Below are 18,255 nucleotides of genomic sequence, written 5' to 3'. Positions count from 1 at the left end.
GGGTGTATCCTGCCTTGATGCCCGATGACATCTGAGATAGGCACAGGCTCCCCGTGACCCGAGGTAGTTCGGATAAGAGGTAGAAAATGAATGAATGAATGAATGAATAATAATGTGTATCTCAGTGTGATTTCAAAATCAAATGCAGTTAAGAATATGCTCCAGGCTGCCTTTTTTTTCTGATTGTTGTAGCTGAGTTTGAGTTTGCTGTGGCTGTTATTTAGAAATTATTGAAAAATTTGCAAAGCAATTTGTTTTTTTGTGCTTTTTTTTTTTTTAAAAAATAATTGAATTAAATTACCAGTAAATACACATATGTAATTACTTTCTATGATAGCTGTGTACAACACACATGAAATAGAGAGGACTTTGGCTGAATGCGTGTTGCGATGACGTTACATCACACATCATGGCTATGATCTTTGAAAAATCTGTGGAAAATTTGAAAAATAAAAACTTGATTGTGTGTTAAATTCTTTCAGCATAAAAGGGGCTGAACAATAATATGGTGTAGTAAAATTTTACAGTGCAATTTTCATAACTTTTCAGAATTTAACATGATAAATTGGTTGAAAGAGCTTGAAATCTCATCCTAGTACTATATTAAACAGTTTCAGCTTCTTACACATCCATACTATATTAAGTTTGTGTCTTTCTTTCAACAGTGATACAGTATACCCCATGAATAACCAGGAATGATAGCGATAATGTTGTTTCTTTCTTTAGCTAAAGTCTTCGCATTAAAGACTTTCACATACTTTTCATACCACAGTTTGTACCACACGTTTTTGCTCTGCTCTTGCATCTGAAAAAATGAAGAAATCCACAAAGAACTGACTGCATTTTCAGCATTTTTACTGTCATATTTGTAGCATATGAAAGCCATGTTTTCCCCTTGTTTATTTTATTTTTTCTTTTCCTTTTTACCTGGATTTGTGCAATTTTTTCTAAACTAAACTGTAAGTAATGAATTGGGGCAGGGAAGCCTTTATTATCGCCACATATACATTACAGCACAGTGGAATTCTTTTCTTCACATATCCCAACTGAGGAGGTTGGGGTCGGAGTGCAGGGGCAGCTATGATTCAGGACTCCTTGAGCAGAGAGGGTTAAGGGCCTTGCTCAAGGGCCCAACAGTGGCAGTTAAACAATGCTGGGGCTTGAACCCTTAGCTTTAACCACTTGAGCCACCACTGCCAAAATGATTCGTTCATGAAATCATTCATTCAGCAAAACATTTACATTTACATTTACAGCATTTGGCAGATGCCCTTATCCAGAGCGACGTACATAAGTGCTTAAATCTCTAGCATTGAATACATTAATGCTGGTTCACTAGGTTACATACTTAAGATACCGTGAGTTTAAAACATTTGCTCAAAGTTACAATGAAAAAGTGTCAAAGGTTTTTTTTTTGTTTGTTATTTTTTTTAAATGCAAAAGATAACGAAAGAAGTGCTAGTTGAAGTGTTTGCTGAATAAGTAGGTCTTTAACCGCCGCTTGAAAATAGCCAGTGACTCAGCTGTCCGGACCTCTAGGGGAAGTTCATTCCACCACCTTGGTGCTAGAACAGAGAAGAGACTTGTAGTATACTTGCCTCTTACCCTGAGAGATGGTGGAACCAGTCGAGCAGTGCTGGTAGATCGGAGGTTGCGGGGTGCAGTGTGAGGAGTGATGAGGGCTTTGAGGTAAGAGGGAGCTGGTCCATTTTTGGCTTTGTAGGCCACATCAGTGTTTTGAATCGGATGCGTGCAGCTACCGGAAGCCAGTTGAGGGATCGCAGCAACGGGGTGGTATGCGAGAACTTTGGCAGGTTGAAAACAAGCCGGGCAGCTGCATTTTGGATCATTTGCAGAGGATGGATTGGTGTGAGCAGAGCCAACACAGGTTATGATGTTAACTCTCACATTATCTCCAGCCTCATAAAAACTCTGCTACTCAAACTCTTAATTATGCAGCTACTGGCTTCTATATTGGGTGTGCTGGAGTTTTAAACAGCCTACAAGTGCCAGGTGTTATGACATCACACCCAAGTAAATCGTTTTTTATTAACTTGACTACAACATGATGATTCTAATTTATATAATATAATGTTACAACTCTAAAGGAAAAATGAGCAGTGAGAATACAGGCCTTGTAAATTGCAGAGCTATAAACAAACCCACGCATCTTTACATAGTTAAGTCACCTAGACACAGAAGAAAACGCTGTATGAAAGCAGTAATTAAACATCATCTTACCTCATGTTGACAGCAGCGCTCAAAAGACGAGCATGTGCGCCAACGTACGATCTTAAGATCTATAAAGCTCCGCTCCAAACAAAGTTTGTTTATTGCTCCCACTTCCTGTTTCCATGACTCACTACCAATTTTTTTTTATGAAGAACAGATTATCTCTGACTAAAAAAAAACAAGAAATTTGGACATTCTGTATAATGTTATCAAGACAAAGCTTTGGAAATGAAGTGATCATCTTCCCAAAAATCATTTCATTTCCATAGTAATGGAGAATGACATGAACTAAAGTCACATTATAACTGCAAAGATTTGATATCTTGTATTTTCTTTTTTTTTAAATGTTTGTGGAGGAGGTTTCACACTCAACACATTAAGTTTTTATGGCCATGATATGTGTCCAGGCTGCTCTATAAAACTTTTTTAATAACTCTATAAAGAAAAATCTATAAATCTTTACTATTAATACTAATTGTGATCATTTTAATAACGTGTAAAGAGAACACAGGAGGATGAATGTCATCAGAACAGCTTTAGGCCAAAATCATCCAATTTTAGACTTGAGCCTGAATGTAATCATATAACATGTTCGACTACTCTAATACAAAATACATGAAATGTCTCTAAAAACACAAATACAGACAGAATTTGCCTGCTACTTTTGCCAGCTCTTACACATTAGGTCTAAAAGGATTGCGTCATAGCTTTGTTAAACCACACGAGTCTATAATTCAAAGCTTTCTATTGATCTAGAGCAGGGCTGGAACTTAAGACACCATTGCAATACCAAATAGATAAGACATAAAATAAAACAGTTGAACACTGTCAATGGGTCAAAGGGTTAATCAGCATTGTTGAACAGACATTTGGCAACATATGCATCCATATACCTTGTAATAGCTCAGGTTTCCCATTTGGTTGTTAGAGATGGGTGTGGGTGCTGAAATGAAGAGCGTGTGGATGAGTGTGAGTTGGGTGGTTGGGTGGGCGTGTGTCAGAGCACTGACTCATAGCACTGCTGTCAGTCTTGGGTTGTGATCACGGGTTGTGACAATATACACGTGTGCAAAGTGTTTGTAAAACAGTGATTGGACTATTTTTATTTCTGTTGAGCAGCACACTGGATCCTGATCTTGCTTTTGCATGTTCTCCCTGTGTCTGTGTAGGTATCCAGAATGTAGCTGGAATTACTGTTAGGTGCGTGTATGTGCATGGACTGGTGCTTGATGGGATGTCAGTCCAGCACCCTAAACCTAGCATAATGAATCAAATGCAGTATGTACTGATACAGTATACGGATTTAGACACGATCATAACCATTATAACCTTTTTTTTTCTTGTTGTTGTTGTTTGTTTAAATCTTCAACAAGTGAACAATTTACTGTACTTGTTGTGAAAAAAAGGTGCGGTTTAACAGCAAGGAACAACGTTTAATACCTATACTGTAGCACACTTAAACAGAGTCAGTGCACTGCCTTCCTCTGTTTTGAATTCTGATCGCTTTTTCATGCCAGTCCTATTGCCTTAGGGAAAAGCACAGGCACACTGGCTCTTTACTGCACAATCCCAGTGGATGCAGTAGGTCATCCAGGTATTTCTGACTTACTGTTTTATAAATACCTAGTTTAAACATTAAATTTGACTTTATTACATTAGGGACACAGTTTGTTGTGTTCCCAAGTTCAAGGCTCTGGATCCACTATTGCCTTGACCATGGTAAAGAAAATACTACAGGATTAACTTTCTTGGTTATTTATTATATGGTTATTTTAATTAAGGAGTTAAAAGCTTATTATTTTCCTTTAAGAGCACACCTCAGTGTTTTACTCCTTTTCTATCACAGCAAGCTGGCAAATATTATAATATATTTTTTATTTATTAATGAATGGTCTCATGTTTTTTAACAGTTTATTTAGATTAGTTACATTTAATGTCATAGAACTTTCATAAGGTGTGTTAGTTTTTTTAGAGGATGTTGGAGAAAATGTTTACGGTAAGCTTTCCAAATGAAATAAAGGTTGCAAAAAAGGAATCATATCAGCAACCTCTTAATGTACAGTATATGAAAAAAGATCAAAGATAGATACAGAGACACCTAAATAGATAAAGTGAGGGGGGGGGGGTCGGAATGTGTGTGTGTGTGTGTGTGTGTGTGTGTGTGTGTGTGTGTGTGTGTGTGTGTGTGTGTGTGTGTGTGTGTGTGTGTGCGTGCGTGCGTGCGTGCGTGTGTGTGTGTGTGTGTGTGTGTGTGTGTGTGTGTGAGAGAGAGAGAGAGAGAGAGAGAGAGAGAGAGAGAGAGAGAGAGAGAGAGAGAGAGAGAAAAGAGAAACTCTCAACAAGTTGTTGATGTGCAGTGCATTTTGTTATAAAACACGGTGCACTTCACATCTCTGCTCTTAAGAACACTGATTATCTTAGACATAGTTCGGAGTAAACATGTAACTGGAGTGGTGATGTAGAAATAAATATATAAAGATGATGAATGTTTGTTTTTTTCATTCATTAAAGAGAGAGACGATTGTTTTCAATGCCATTTGCGCAAGCGTGACGCTCGTGATAGCTGAGATTAATGTTTAAAAATAACTTCATTTAAAAAAAAGTGACCTCATTCAAGGTACATCTGTCAGAAAGAGAAGTGATGCTGAGTCCTCATAGTGATGCTGTGATCACGTGCCAAATCACACCGTAAATTATGACTCGCTCCATCTGGAGATAAAAAAAAAGTTGAACCCTAAATATCACCAAGTCAGATATATTGTTCACTACGTAGTGTGTGGAAGACATTATTTCACTTGTGGTGTAGTGCACTAACCTAGGGACAAGGCGATATTTTGTGATGTGGCTCATGACGTCGATGAAGCTTTAGTCAATCCGCGCTCTCCATCAGTGGAGCATATAGTCGTGCGTAAAGCCGCGGTGCAGGTCGCTGTGTCTCTGCAGCATCAGGCACTGGGAAGTCACTGTGAGGTGGAATATCTGTCTAACTAATCACAATATAACTCGGCAGTTCGGATATTTTTTTCCAGATCATATTAAGCAATCGTTCTTAGGCTTGCTGCTGTTGTTTTGTTGGAAAACCGACACTTGCTGTTCTTTATCCAAAAAAAAAAGAATAATGTTCGGTTTGGCTTTAAAGTACTTCTTTTGATATATTGTCTTTTTTTCATAGTGACTTTTTATGAAGCAAGACGTTTTCTTGCACTTTTTGTTTTAAAAGATAAAAGGAAGGCTTTTAGACACTCCAATCTGAACCGTTTCTCTCGCGCCGCAGATATGATCGCGCTTTTTGTTGCGCTCCTGTGCGCTCGCACGCTGGCTGCTGGAAACCTGGCGGTAGCTGATGGCCAGCCGCAGGGCGAGCGCTTCGTGTGCACCGCGGTGCCTGCGGGCGCCGACCTCAGTTGCCCCGTGGACACGGATAACCGGGTGCAGAGCGCGAGCCCGCAGGAGGACGAGTTCAGAAGCACGATAGTGCAGCTCCGGGAGACCGTGCTGCAGCAGAGGGAGACCATTGCGAGTCAGCAGGGCACCATCAAGGAACTCAACTCCAAACTTTCTCGCTGCGAGGCCGCGGCACAAGACGCGCGAGACAGCAAGTGGCGTGGAGGCGCGCGCAGAAAGGAATACGGTAAGAACACGATGGGCGATCTGCCTCGAGACCCCGCGGAAACCATCGAGCAGCTCGGCAAGACCATGCAAGGGCTGAAGGACCGACTGGAAAACTTAGAGGTGAGGAACAAATAAAAAAAAAAAAGGTTTTGGTGAATTTGTGCTAAAAATGTGTTGTATTAAACTGCACCGTTTCCCATCCCGTGACTTCTCCATCCTTTGTTCCTATATGCATAGCTTTAAATACAACTCTAAACATCATTTTCCTTTACGAGATTTTAAGTACCTGCATACAAAGCTTTATGCACACAGGTAAAGGTGAAAAAGGTGTACACTCGATGGTTCGACCCCAAATACAACGTAGTACATTATTTTGTATGACTGCACATGCGTTGTCTCTTCTAACGGGCGTACATCATGATTATCATTCTGCTCACGCTCCCATTAATCTCACTCCCTGTCTCTCTCTCTCCATTTCTCCATGGGACATCTTTATTTCCTGTTGCTTTATGCAATATGTTCAGTGCTGTATCTAGTTCCGCAAGTAGAGGATGGTAAAGTAAAGTATGGCTTGAGCTTCACCACCTAAGTATGTAAAGAACAATGTTGTTGAATTAGTGTCTGTAGAGTGGTTTTCTGGTACCCACATAAAGGTATCTGTTTTAAAGTGGTTCGTTGAATAATTAAGGTTTCATAGCTTCTTAAGAAGGTATTACTTATAACAATTATTTGACACAGGGAATGATACATGATTCATGGAACCTTTTTCAAACATTAGCTAGATATTATTCAAAGGTCTACACAAATTGTTGAAAACCTTTCATGTATTTCATTTGAGGTTCAGCGCAATGGGACAGGAACAGAACTGTCTTTTAAAAATGCTTTATTTTTTTGTGATCTTAGAACATAAGAATCAGAAAGCAAACAAAATGTAACTAAGCCTTACATGAGACCCAAGAGTAAAGAAGCGCACAAACACAAGCATACAGTATATACGTGTATAGAAATCTAACATCTAGGCACGCACACTCAGATTTGCATAGTGTCTGAGTCATCATCACCTGTGCACGCTGCGAGAAAACAGTTTTTGACACACTGACTCTTCACATTCACTTATAAAGCCATCATGCAGCAGAATATGATTAAAGCTGTATCCTTCCCATCCCACAGCAGCAGCTGCATGCCAATGCATCTGGTGCGCCGTTCCCCAACGAGCTGCGTGACCTGCTAAAGCGGCGGCTAGGGGACCTCGAGAGCCAATTGCTGAGAAGAGTAGCAGAGCTTGAGGAGGAAAAGACACAGCTATACAATGAGACAATGGCCCACCGGCAGCACACAGAGAACACACTCAACTCGCTGCTGGAGAGGATCACAGAGCTGGAGAGAAGTACGGCACACTCACATCACTACTTGGACTGAATTCCAATATGAATGGAGCTTCTATATAAATTCATCCAGGAAGTCTTTTTTTTAATTATTTGGTAATCTACCAGTGTAGTTTATCAGAGTTATCTTAAGACATGCTCAAACCAAGGCTCCACAAAGTTATACTGGAGCAAGCTGAGGTTCTTCCGGTGGTAGTTCCATAGGAAAGAAGTTAATGTTTGCAAGTTTTTTTATATAGTCTGTAATGCAGATCACGTAGCATCTGGCTTGTTAAATGAGGATCTGGAATCATTAGGCTAATACCAATTTTCATAATTGTGAGCACAAATATGGCAGATTTACTCATTTGAACAGGTGGTCATTATATCTAGATGTAAGAGATCCAGTGAAGTTGAACCCAAGTAACACTCACTTACATCAAGTTATTCACTTTTTACACCCTATAGGTAACAGCGCATTTAAATCCCCAGAGGACTTCAAGGTCTCTCTGTCCCTGCGCACAAACTACCTCTATGGCCGCATCAAGAAAAGCCTTCCAGAAATGTACGCCTTCACTGTGTGCATGTGGCTCAAGTCTAGTGCTAGTCCTGGCATCGGGACACCATTTTCCTATGGAGTCCCTGGACAAGCCAATGAGATTGTGCTGATAGAATGGGGCAACAATCCCATCGAACTACTTGTCAACGACAAGGTTAGTCATTTCTCACACATGAATCTCATCTGTTGGTATATTATGCTGTCTCACTGGGAGTTTAATGAAGATTGTGGTACAGTTCAATGCAAAAGAACAGCTGATTAGCTGAAACCATAAATGAGGCACTTAACCAGATGTTCCAGGGATCCAGACTTTCTAAAGTTGCCTACTTTAATAAATAAATAATGAAACAAGTTTAAATCTGTTTGTTACTAGGAAATATTGTGTAGTTTGTGCACCACATAAGTGCCTGTGAACGAGCTGTTGCTATAGAAATGATAACATTAGAACTAGCAGGTTCAAATAAACATATATAGAAAATAAATCAGAATAAAGAACAGTGCTGTGGTATAAAGTAATTAGGTAAGTAAGTGAAGACGGAAACATATTCCCAAGTGTGCTGCGCTGTCTGTGCTATAACCGTAGACACAACATTCATAGTTGCCTGCACATTTTCCAAACTGATCTGCCATTAGGGCTTTGAAGCAGCATGAGACTTGATATTAGGCAGTGCCAAGCCCCAACTACACAGAGTTGAGAAAATCAGCATTACAAAGGTACTGATCAAAAGAATGAGGTGGGAATTCAAAGAGGGATTCGAGTGCAATTGGTAAACAGCTCCACAGTGCACCATCTGTTGGTCGAAACACAACCGCAGAATAGGTCATTATAGTAGATGAAACTTTTATTGGCATTTATTTTTTTACCTTCACGTTAAAAATCACCATTCGAAATGAGGATCGACAAGGAACCGTTTAATGAGTCTTGTCAAAAACTCCGAAATAACAAACTCGTTTAAAACTGAAGAAACGATATCCAACTGAGCCTGCTGTCTGAGATTTAATTGATTGAGAATGGTAATGTCTGCACTGTTCTGGCTATAATCTGGTTTGTTTTTAAGGGACAGATTATATATATGATTACTTTAAGTTAACGAGAATTTAGAAACAGACAATTTTGTTGGCAAAAAATGTTCATTAATGATATCTTCATGCAGAAAGTGAAATAGTTTCATTTAGAAACCCAGTAGCCGGTTTATGATGTTTCCTGTGTTGGAAATAAAATGTGGGAAATTAATGCATTTGGTAGATTTTATAGAAATTTAAATTAGAAGATATTTGAAGACAAAAATATTTTCCAAAATATTTAAACTGACTAAAGTCATCTTCAGACTTGCAGTTTTTTTTTGTTGTTGTCCAAAGTTTCATGTACAATCTGAATTTGTTATGATTAGTGAAGTGTGAATGCTGTTTATGAGTACTGGTTCAGTCCAGAGATTTGATATCTGATCCTCTTAAAAGTGTGGAGGCTTTTCACACTCAGAGCCACGTACCAATGTGATTGCTGATTTGTTTTCACTTGCAGCAATGTTATGGTTATTGCAATCGTTTCATAGCACTGGAGCACTTTAGTTAGCTCACCTTTGACAGCACAGTAAAAAAAAAGGCACGTCTCGTGTCAGCCTGAATACCTGATCGGCTCCTTGTTTTCAAATATTCCTGCATGATGAAATGCCTTGCATCCAAAAAAGCATTTTTCATTTTTCTTCAGCGTTGGTGCAACAGAAAAAGGAAAACAAAATCTGGATATAACTAGAGCTTACCGTTTTGCAATCGTGCTTGCACAGTGTGGCGTACAGTCTCTGCAATGAAGCAACGGTTCGAAATGAATTCTTCCATGTAAATGCAAAGCGATTATGTTTCCTGAATTAGCCTTGAGTGTAGATTTGAATATTCAGACCAAATGTGAAAATACCGTAAATGATCCATTTTTTTGTTGTTGTTGTTGTCGTTGTGAACATTAATAATCAGCAAATGACTAAAATATGATTTAAGTTGTCATATATGGTATCACTTCTACAAGGTCCCTGGTTCAATCCTAAGCCTGATTACTGTCTGTGTGGTGTTTTACAAGTTGTCCCCATGTTTGCATGGGTTTTCTACCAAAAACATGCAGTTGAAAGGATCGACTAATTTATATTGGCGCGAATGTTTGCACTGATGTCATATCCTGATGGCATATATTCTGATGTCATATATCAGCGAAGACTTCAGCAGAAAGGAATTAGTGTTGGGTCTGTGATGAACCCGGAAATAACGCTGATTTATTAGTTACTCAGGAGCTCTTGGTTGCTTAATTCCACTCAACTTCAAACTGTTGTAGAAAGGACATTATTTCCGTTGACATTATTTCCTCTCCAGTGTCACCCCAATGAGGATGAGTGTCTGGTTCCTTTCAAGGTTTCTTCCTCATATCATCTCAGTTTTTTTTTTTCTATTTCTATTCTGTTTCCATACTTATCTAAAGATGTTTGAGACTATGTGAATTGTTGACAGCGCTATACAAATAAATTGAATTGACTTGAATATCCAGGGTGTATTTCTACCTCACAACCAGTGTTTTAATGATAAGCTCCAGTTTAACCTATGGAAAATGTGCATATCTAATGTATTTGCAGCTATACATTGAATATCCATGTTCTGACATAAGTATACAAGTATCAAATTTCCAATTGAATGCTCTGTATGAGACATTCGGTAGCGTTATATTTCAACCAAGCTACTACTCTGTCAGAAAAAGATCGATATGCACTCAATAACTTTACCTCGGCTCATGAAATAACAGCTCCTCTTCTCTGCAAACACAATCGGGCTTCCAAGTCATAAGGGTAATACGTTACGACAAGGCAGGTATTTTCAAAATGCAGATAGTTTTTATGCTGTAAATTCTTCAGGCTACTGAGAAAACTGAGAGACTTTCCGTAGTTTACAAGCCTAATTGTGTTTACATGGAGAGGATTAGATTCATCATCTCAGTCTGATATGTGCTAACACAATATGCTAAAAAAAATACTTATTTGTTATTTGTTACAAATTGATATTCCAAGAGCGTAGCGGTGGAGGTCAGCTTGGTTAAATTATGTCGCAGCGGAACATCTGATACAGAGGATTTGATTGAAAGTTTAATGCACATTCCAGAACACTGATATTGAATGTTCGCTTGGTGCAAACAAGTTGGTGCAAATATTAACTCTGCTTAAGCCATGACATTGGTCACTGTATTAAAGATCCAAGAAAATGAATCAAGGAGATTTTCAAAGTCAATTTTAAGTTAATTTTAAATGCTATCTGTAGAATAATGCAGACTGAGCAATTCATTTAGAATACGTTTGGCACAATGGTGAAACATATACTGGGACAAATTGCCCTGGGCCTGCTGTACAAGGTTTAAAGGGATCTTACAAAGATTGCTAAAGTCTAAGCTGCTCTTGCTCTTATATCCCGTGTTACCTATATAAAATATCTATCAGTCAGTGATTTTTATTTATTGTTTGAGAAACTATTATTACCTATTATGGTCTCATAGTGCTTTACAAACATGAAATCCTCCCACCTCTACTATTAACTTTCTGCACGAGACGTTTGGGATTCATTAGACTTTGTTAGATATCTGTATGGCTTGTTCCTGTTGAATACACCCTGAGGGTTGAGAGAGTGGAAGAGAGAAATGAGAGAGTGAGCTTGGCTGCCTGAATAATTCCCATGATGCCACTCCTGAGCTGCATCAGTTTGGTGCTTGGTTTATTGAGGAAGGCAGCTTGGCTTTCAGCTCTCTGCATTATACATGTGTGTGTGTGTGTGTGTGTGTGTGTGTGTGTGTGTGTGTGTGTGTGTGTGTGTGTGTGTGTGTGTGTGTGTGTGTGTGTGTGTGTGTGTTTGTGTGTGTGTTTGTGTGTTTGTGTGTGTGTGTGTGTGTGTGTGTGTGTGTGTGTGTGTGTGTGTGTGTGTGTGTGTGTGTGTGTGTGTGTATTTGTGTGTGTGTGTGTGTGTTTGTGTGTGTGTTTGTGTGTGTGTGTGTGTGTGTGTGTGTGTGTGTGTGTGTGTGTGTGTGTGTGTGTGTGTGTGTGTGTTTGTGTGTGTGTGTGTGTGTGTGTGTGTGTGTGTGTGTGTGTGTGTGTGTGTTTGTGTGTGTGTGTGTGTGTTTGTGTGTGTGTTTGTGTGTGTGTGTGTTTGTGTGTGTGTGTGTGTGTGTGTGTGTGTGTGTGTGTGTGTGTGTGTGTGTGTGTGTGTGTGTGTGTGTGTGTGTGTGTCGTTGCCATTGCAGCACACTTAACATGGTTTTTATATAAAAAGCTCTGAACAATTGTGTTACACGTACATACACACAATGTTACACACATGTCGTATTTTAGCTATAGAGGAGTTTCCCCCAGTCTCTCAGACTGACACATGCTGTAGCCAATAAGCAATAAGAACATGCTGCTGCATATGATTTTGTGTTAATGTTGATGTCCTTCTGATTATGTTATATTCCTTACTTCACTGCTGAAGTATATACTGTATTTTCACATTTATTGTGCTTTTTTGGGGGGTTATATTGCTGTTTGTCCACATTTGTCCTGGTGATTTGTCACTGTGTTTTTTCCGGCTTGCTCTTGTGTTTGTGGTTTGTTACTTTATGTTCCACAACATAGGGTCACAGTGTGAGAGCATGATTAAGTCTCTTGCTGCGAATTCCAGTCACAGCGTATAAAGAAACAAAAGAACATAAGACCACTAACTGAGCATGACAGATCATACTGTACACAAGGGAAGGTTTTGCGTTTTTTAAAAATACAATCTCGGCATAGTACTGGCAACAAAAATGGCTAATTGTTGAACTTATGCTTGATTTTTCCCTGATACCATCAACTACTTTATGCTTATTTTAAACAATAATATATTGCATGTACTATATGCTGGCTCAGCAATTTTTTTGGATGCCTTTTTACTTACATTTTGTTAAATTTGGTAGTGATGAACATTGTACGTTCCTCACAACTAATACAACTTCCTGTTGTCCAGGTGGCTCAGCTGCCTTTGTCAGTGGGAGACGGGCGATGGCATCACATCTGCATTACCTGGACGACCAGAGACGGCTTCTGGGAGGCCTATCAGGATGGCGAGAGGCTGGGCACTGGGGAGAACTTGGCCCCATGGCACCCAATTAAACCTGGAGGAGTGATCATACTGGGCCAAGAACAGGTATGAGCAAATGAGAGACATTAAACCTCCCTTAAGGGACAGAGAGGAAATAAATAGAATGAGTCTTCACACGCGATGAGTAGAAAACGTCATCTGGTTGTACTTACTATACTGCTGCTATGCCACTGGTACATCGCGTGGTGTGTGTGTTTACCTCAGGGATGGTACACAACGACACAATTCAGGTCATTGTTTTTGGACTGTACAGTACTGTATTGTACATTTGTACTTATTGGTCAATTTCATGCTGTACTTACACTTGGATGCTACGTAGGTCAAATTTCTAAAACATTAAATAAAACAAAAATTGGCATGATCAATAAACTTGCTACCTTCCCCAAAAAGCAATAATTCAATTTTGGGAAGTAGGAAAGACTCGTGGCTTACATCAATAAATAAACATTACATATTACTTACACACACACACACAAAAAAAAATAATGGCAAATAAAGAAAGTTTTAAATGACAAATGTTACTCCCCACCCTGAAGCAGACACATACAGTAAAATGATAAAATATATGAAATCGACTTCAGACATTTCAATCAGTATAAACAAGCAAATTATTTTAATTCATTAGTCAAGTCTTACGTACAAGACAGTAGTGAGAGCAGCTCTGCTGTATGGGTTAGAGACTGTAGCAGTGAGGAAAAGACATGAGGCAGAGATGGAGGTAGCAGAGATGAGGATGTTGAGGTTGTCTTTAGGAGTGACGAGGATGACAGGATTAGGAGCGAGCACATCAGAGGGACGGCTCGGGTTGGCTGTTTCGGGGACAAGGTCAGAGAGGATAGATTGAGATGGTTTGGACATGTACTGTACAGAGGATTGAGGTGGTTATATTGGTAGAAGGATGTTGGAGATGGAGCTACAGGTAAGAGGTCAGGAGGAAGGCCAAAGAGGAGACATATGGATGTGTTAAAAGAGGACATGAAGGTAATTGGTGCGAGAGTAGAGGATGCTGAGAATAGAGTTAGGTGGAAACTGATCATTCACTGTGGCGACCCCTAAAGGGAAAAGCTGAAAAAAAGAGGAAGAAGAAGATTTAGTCTTCTATATGATTCGTAAGGACACTTTTGGTTTTCAGTGTGATATGTTTGCTTTTCTCACAGAATGTTAAGTGGGTAAATAAAACACTTTGGAATTATAGATGCTTACCAGAAAAACACTTTTTCGTCTCAGAAAGCAGAAATATGTTTGATATCACTATCATTTACTTTGAAGATACAAACAAATGTGTGAAAAGAATTATTCTTTGGAACTTTTCTGTAAATCTATTGCCCCTAAGAGGCTAGGGAAAAGCAAAACACTTATGAAAACTACAAATCCTTTAAGCCCCAAGTGGTTACTTTCATACGAGCTATTAACCAACACTGTGGAGTGTGACATGACAAAGAACATGGGCACAACAACACAGGTACAAATTCCTTTTTTTTTTTGGCCTCTGGTAAAAAGAAGTGAATACAGTATTACCATCAGAATATATAAAGAAAGGGTCACTTAAGCTGGATATCTGCCTCATCATATCAATAATTATAGCTCTTCCACATAGTTGACATTCTAATATAGAGTCCTCTTAAACATTATCACTGTGTTTAAATAAATACGTTTACGCACTTTTTACACAATAGGCACTCGCAACTTGATAAGATACCGAATAAATTGGGCCTGGGATACTCATCTGTCTCCACTGTCTCAGACATTGCTGCTGCTGACTAAGCAAGAGCCTGAAATTCTTTCTAGTTTCTACAGGAAACTGCTTTATTTTGTTCAGGTCTTGGAATAAAATGCTGGGAAATTTGTGCATTCTGTCTTTTAATTGGTTTACAGATATTTTTATTAAACATTTATATAACTCAATTTAATTCAATTTTATCTGTATAGAATTTTTAACAATGAACATTGTCTTTTTCCTTTTACTCATTTTTGAGTCAGGATACACCTGAACAGTCGAAGGGTAAAATCCTTGCTCGAAAGCCCCACAGTGATGGTGCAAGGATTTGAACTCATGACCTTCTAGTGACTTCTTATTGTCCTAATATAATCCACAAGTACTTTCAGTGGCTATAATGTTTGGTGACCTGTTTACCCTATTTCTCTATCTTTCTCTATGTAACAGGATATTGTAGGGGGAAGGTTTGATGCCACACAGGCTTTCGTAGGAGAGCTAAGCCACTTCAACATGTGGGATCGGGTTCTCCGCCCCACAGACATCTCCGGCATGGCTAACTGTTCAGCATATATGCCTGGTAACATCGTGCCCTGGATAGACGCCAATGTCGAGGTCTTCGGAGGAGCCACAAAAGCAGCACTGGAAATATGCGAGGACCGTCTTTTTGATTCATAAGACTGATCCTTTCTATATGGATCCGATATTATTTTTCAGAGGTAAAACGCCTCACCATGCTGCTTTGGGACCATTGTGGAGAGACAGTTGTTTTATGAAACAGTATTCACTGTGCTTATATCATTCTCTCTGGTGGATTTCTCCTCTGTTTTGCTGTTTCTTTTTTGTTCTCAACAAGGTCAATGATCGACGTTATTGTGGTGTATGAAATGTAGAAAAAAACACATTCTGAACATTCCAGTTTAAAAATATTTGAACATGCACAAGCTTAAGCTTTTTGTCAATGTTAGATATGTTTTTGTGTTAAACAGAAAAAAAAAAAATTCTGAGCAGAGGATTCACTGGAGTGTGGAGCGCTGCTGTATGACCGAACTGCATGAAGGCTTACATCTGAATTCATTTTAATGTCCTGTATTTGTAGAAACAAGCATTTAACGCACCTTCAGTAAACAGGGCTTGAGCGGAAGCACTCTGCTCTTTATAACATGCATGAATGAAAAATTCTCTTCAAATATGCAAAGCTGTCTACACACCCAAATGTTATAGGATATGATCGATCAGGGGCATAGTGCAAGGGTACATACGGTTCCTAGAGCATTCTAGAGCCGGGAGGACAGAGATATGGATAAAGGGAGATATTGATGAAGAGCATATTAAAAGAATCATCTTTGATTGTTTTTCAAAATACTAGCTTTACGAATAAAACTGTCACAGAAACTTTTTATACATTTTTATAAACGGATTTTTGTCCAGGAAGATGAGTCTGACTTGAACCAGAATAACTGTGTAGTCCTTAATCCTGTTGGTGGTCTTGGAGTCTCCAGACCCTCTTTAAATAGTTATGATGATAAGACCTGTGGAACAGATGGAACGTAAGAATGTAAGAATTAAAGGCAAACTTTGTTTTCTGTACTGGGAATTACACTGAAAATGAAGGCTTTGTTGGGGTTTGCTTATATTTGTATTTATATTTCTGGCTCCTATAACATATGAATCATGCTGTGTTACATTTCTGTCTCGCAATTAGGTCTGATGATCATGTTCTGAATTCTTCACCTCTGTGAAACTCTGTACGCACTTCTACTTTGAAGCAAGTAAGAGGATTTAGGAATTGATTATTTTCTCTTTACTGGGGTTTAATTAGGAGCAAAGAAAGAAAACCAGACGAAAAAAAGAGCTGATTTGTAAATTCTTGTTATTATTGTATTATATTATGAAACAGTAATGCACTGGGGTCTCTGTTTACCCCCCAAACAATGAGCAAGAGAAATCTCAACTCAACATGGCTGGTAGTCTAGTAGAGAAGATGGATGTGGATATAAAAAAAAAACACTTGTTTAATGATGTACAAAGCACTGGAAAAAAATCCAATAAGCTTTTTTTGTGGTGATATAAAAGAAGTATTGATGGATTTTAATTAAATAGAGGTTGCTTGCATTCTCTTCCTTTACGACGACAGCCAGGTTGAATGCATTATCCCCTCAAAAGCTGAAAGAGCACCATGCATTATTTTTGTACAGAGTCCATTAACGCTTGCTCGTTTTAGAGTATTTATTGAACTGTACAGTGATGCTTCAATAAAGCTGTGCAATAGTTACGCCGCGTGAGAGTTTAATGTATACCGAGCTTTCTGTCAGGTTTTCTACACGCTTTTGTGGCCTACTACACCACTAGGACCTGCCGGGCCTAATGGATCTGTGTTTAAATGTAGAAAGGATGGTTGAATGTGGATGGGTTTATATGCTGTAGAACAGGAAAGTTTGTCTGTCACGTTCTCTTAAATGCTTCTCCTGCAGTAAGCAACTAGAAAGTGGGTTCTTCTTTTGTTCTCGCTTGCTGGCACGTGTCCTTTATGAATGAGAGAATACTGGTAGAAAACAATGCCAGTGGTGTGGAGATTGTTTTTTTTTTGTTGTTGTTGTTGTTGTTGTTTACTGAATGTGTGAGCATTTTCATTCGAATGACTCTGTTAGTCTGTCAGTGAATAAAGCACTGTGTATGAAAAAATAAAACGTAAACTTTTATATTTAAATGTTTATGTTATATCTGTTTTGACTAATTATCTGGTTTTTGGGGGGTTTTTTTCTGAAAAACTGAATGGCCTTTTTTGAGCATCACTGCTTTCATGGTTTGTCAAGGATTTTGTCAAGGATCAGTCTTTAGTTCCTGATATGGAGCAACACACACCATTCAGTGTTGAAATGTGGTTGAATATCCTTTTGCACCCAATAAATAATTGAAAAAAATGTGTAAAAAGTACTGCAATATTTTTATCTGAAAGGGAAAGAGTGTGTTTGATCCACTGTCAAGCTTTCAGAACACTCCAGACGTACTGGGCTTGTTTTTTTCTTTTTCTTTTATCATGTTCAACAAATCTCCAAATCTCAACTCAGATTGCGTAAGCTATAACTTTTTAGGTTACTTTTGTCTTTTGTTACTAAGTAAAAAAATCTTCAGCTTGCTAAAGTCCTAAGGGAAAAGAAACAAATCTGTAAACCCTGTAAGGATTAAAACACCATGAGACATGCTGCTTTTGGAAAAGCCACAACATGGTGATGTCTTGATGTGAAGCGGAATGTGTCAGTCTTTCCATAACATCATGTGTTTTATTCCTCTTATAGCACAACAACATAATCATTTTTAATCTGCTTAAAGTTACATTTAACATCCATTCAATTAGTTCCTGTTCACACTTACCTTAAAGCTATGATAAACAGCTATTCCCTCTATAGCCTTAGAGCTATAGTTTTAGGGTGGCTAAGATCACAGACAGGGGGGCCACCCTAAAAAAGGGCTAGAACCGCCCCTGGTGGAAGGTTAGCTGATTTTGCTTAACTTACTTTTCAATTCTGTCATGGATCAAAATCTTGACAATGTCAACAGTGCAAAATAATTTTTTGGGTTGTAGTGATTCATTCATTCATATTAGTACAAGGCTTGTCACTGTTATTACTGCAGAA

General features: G+C 38.7%; 1 protein-coding gene across 2 annotated transcripts; it reads left to right on the top strand.

Annotated features, from left to right (window-relative positions):
* The first annotated feature begins 5,028 nt into the window (after nucleotides 1-5,028).
* On the top strand, nucleotides 5,029-17,656 carry nptx2a (neuronal pentraxin 2a). Of its 2 annotated transcripts, none has more exons than XM_027139029.2 (5): nucleotides 5,029-5,964; nucleotides 7,015-7,231; nucleotides 7,677-7,921; nucleotides 12,769-12,948; nucleotides 15,068-17,656. In XM_027139029.2, exons 1-5 carry the CDS (start codon nucleotides 5,509-5,511, stop codon nucleotides 15,293-15,295), a joined length of 1,326 nt encoding a protein of 441 aa, XP_026994830.1. In that variant the 5' UTR covers nucleotides 5,029-5,508; the 3' UTR covers nucleotides 15,296-17,656. The 2 variants fall into 2 exon arrangements, with proteins under 2 accessions (XP_026994830.1, XP_026994829.1); XM_027139028.2 differs by having other exon boundaries at nucleotides 5,030-5,964; nucleotides 7,018-7,231.
* The last annotated feature ends 599 nt before the right edge of the window (nucleotides 17,657-18,255 follow it).

This window comes from Tachysurus fulvidraco, chromosome 15, assembly GCF_022655615.1.
Source record: "Tachysurus fulvidraco isolate hzauxx_2018 chromosome 15, HZAU_PFXX_2.0, whole genome shotgun sequence".
Taxonomy (NCBI): domain Eukaryota; kingdom Metazoa; phylum Chordata; class Actinopteri; order Siluriformes; family Bagridae; genus Tachysurus; species Tachysurus fulvidraco.
Note: the sequence above shows the minus strand (reverse complement) of the source record. Positions and strands in the feature narration are given on the sequence as shown.

Bases quoted from the DNA above. Each gene is read 5' to 3' on its own strand.
- nptx2a (XM_027139029.2), top strand. From the start codon at position 5,509: ATGATCGCGCTTTTTGTTGCGCTCCTGTGCGCTCGCACGCTGGCTGCT. The intron at 7,922-12,768 runs GTTAGTCATTTC...CCTGTTGTCCAG, and splicing joins AACTACTTGTCAACGACAAG to GTGGCTCAGCTGCCTTTGTC. The intron at 12,949-15,067 runs GTATGAGCAAAT...TCTATGTAACAG, and splicing joins TCATACTGGGCCAAGAACAG to GATATTGTAGGGGGAAGGTT.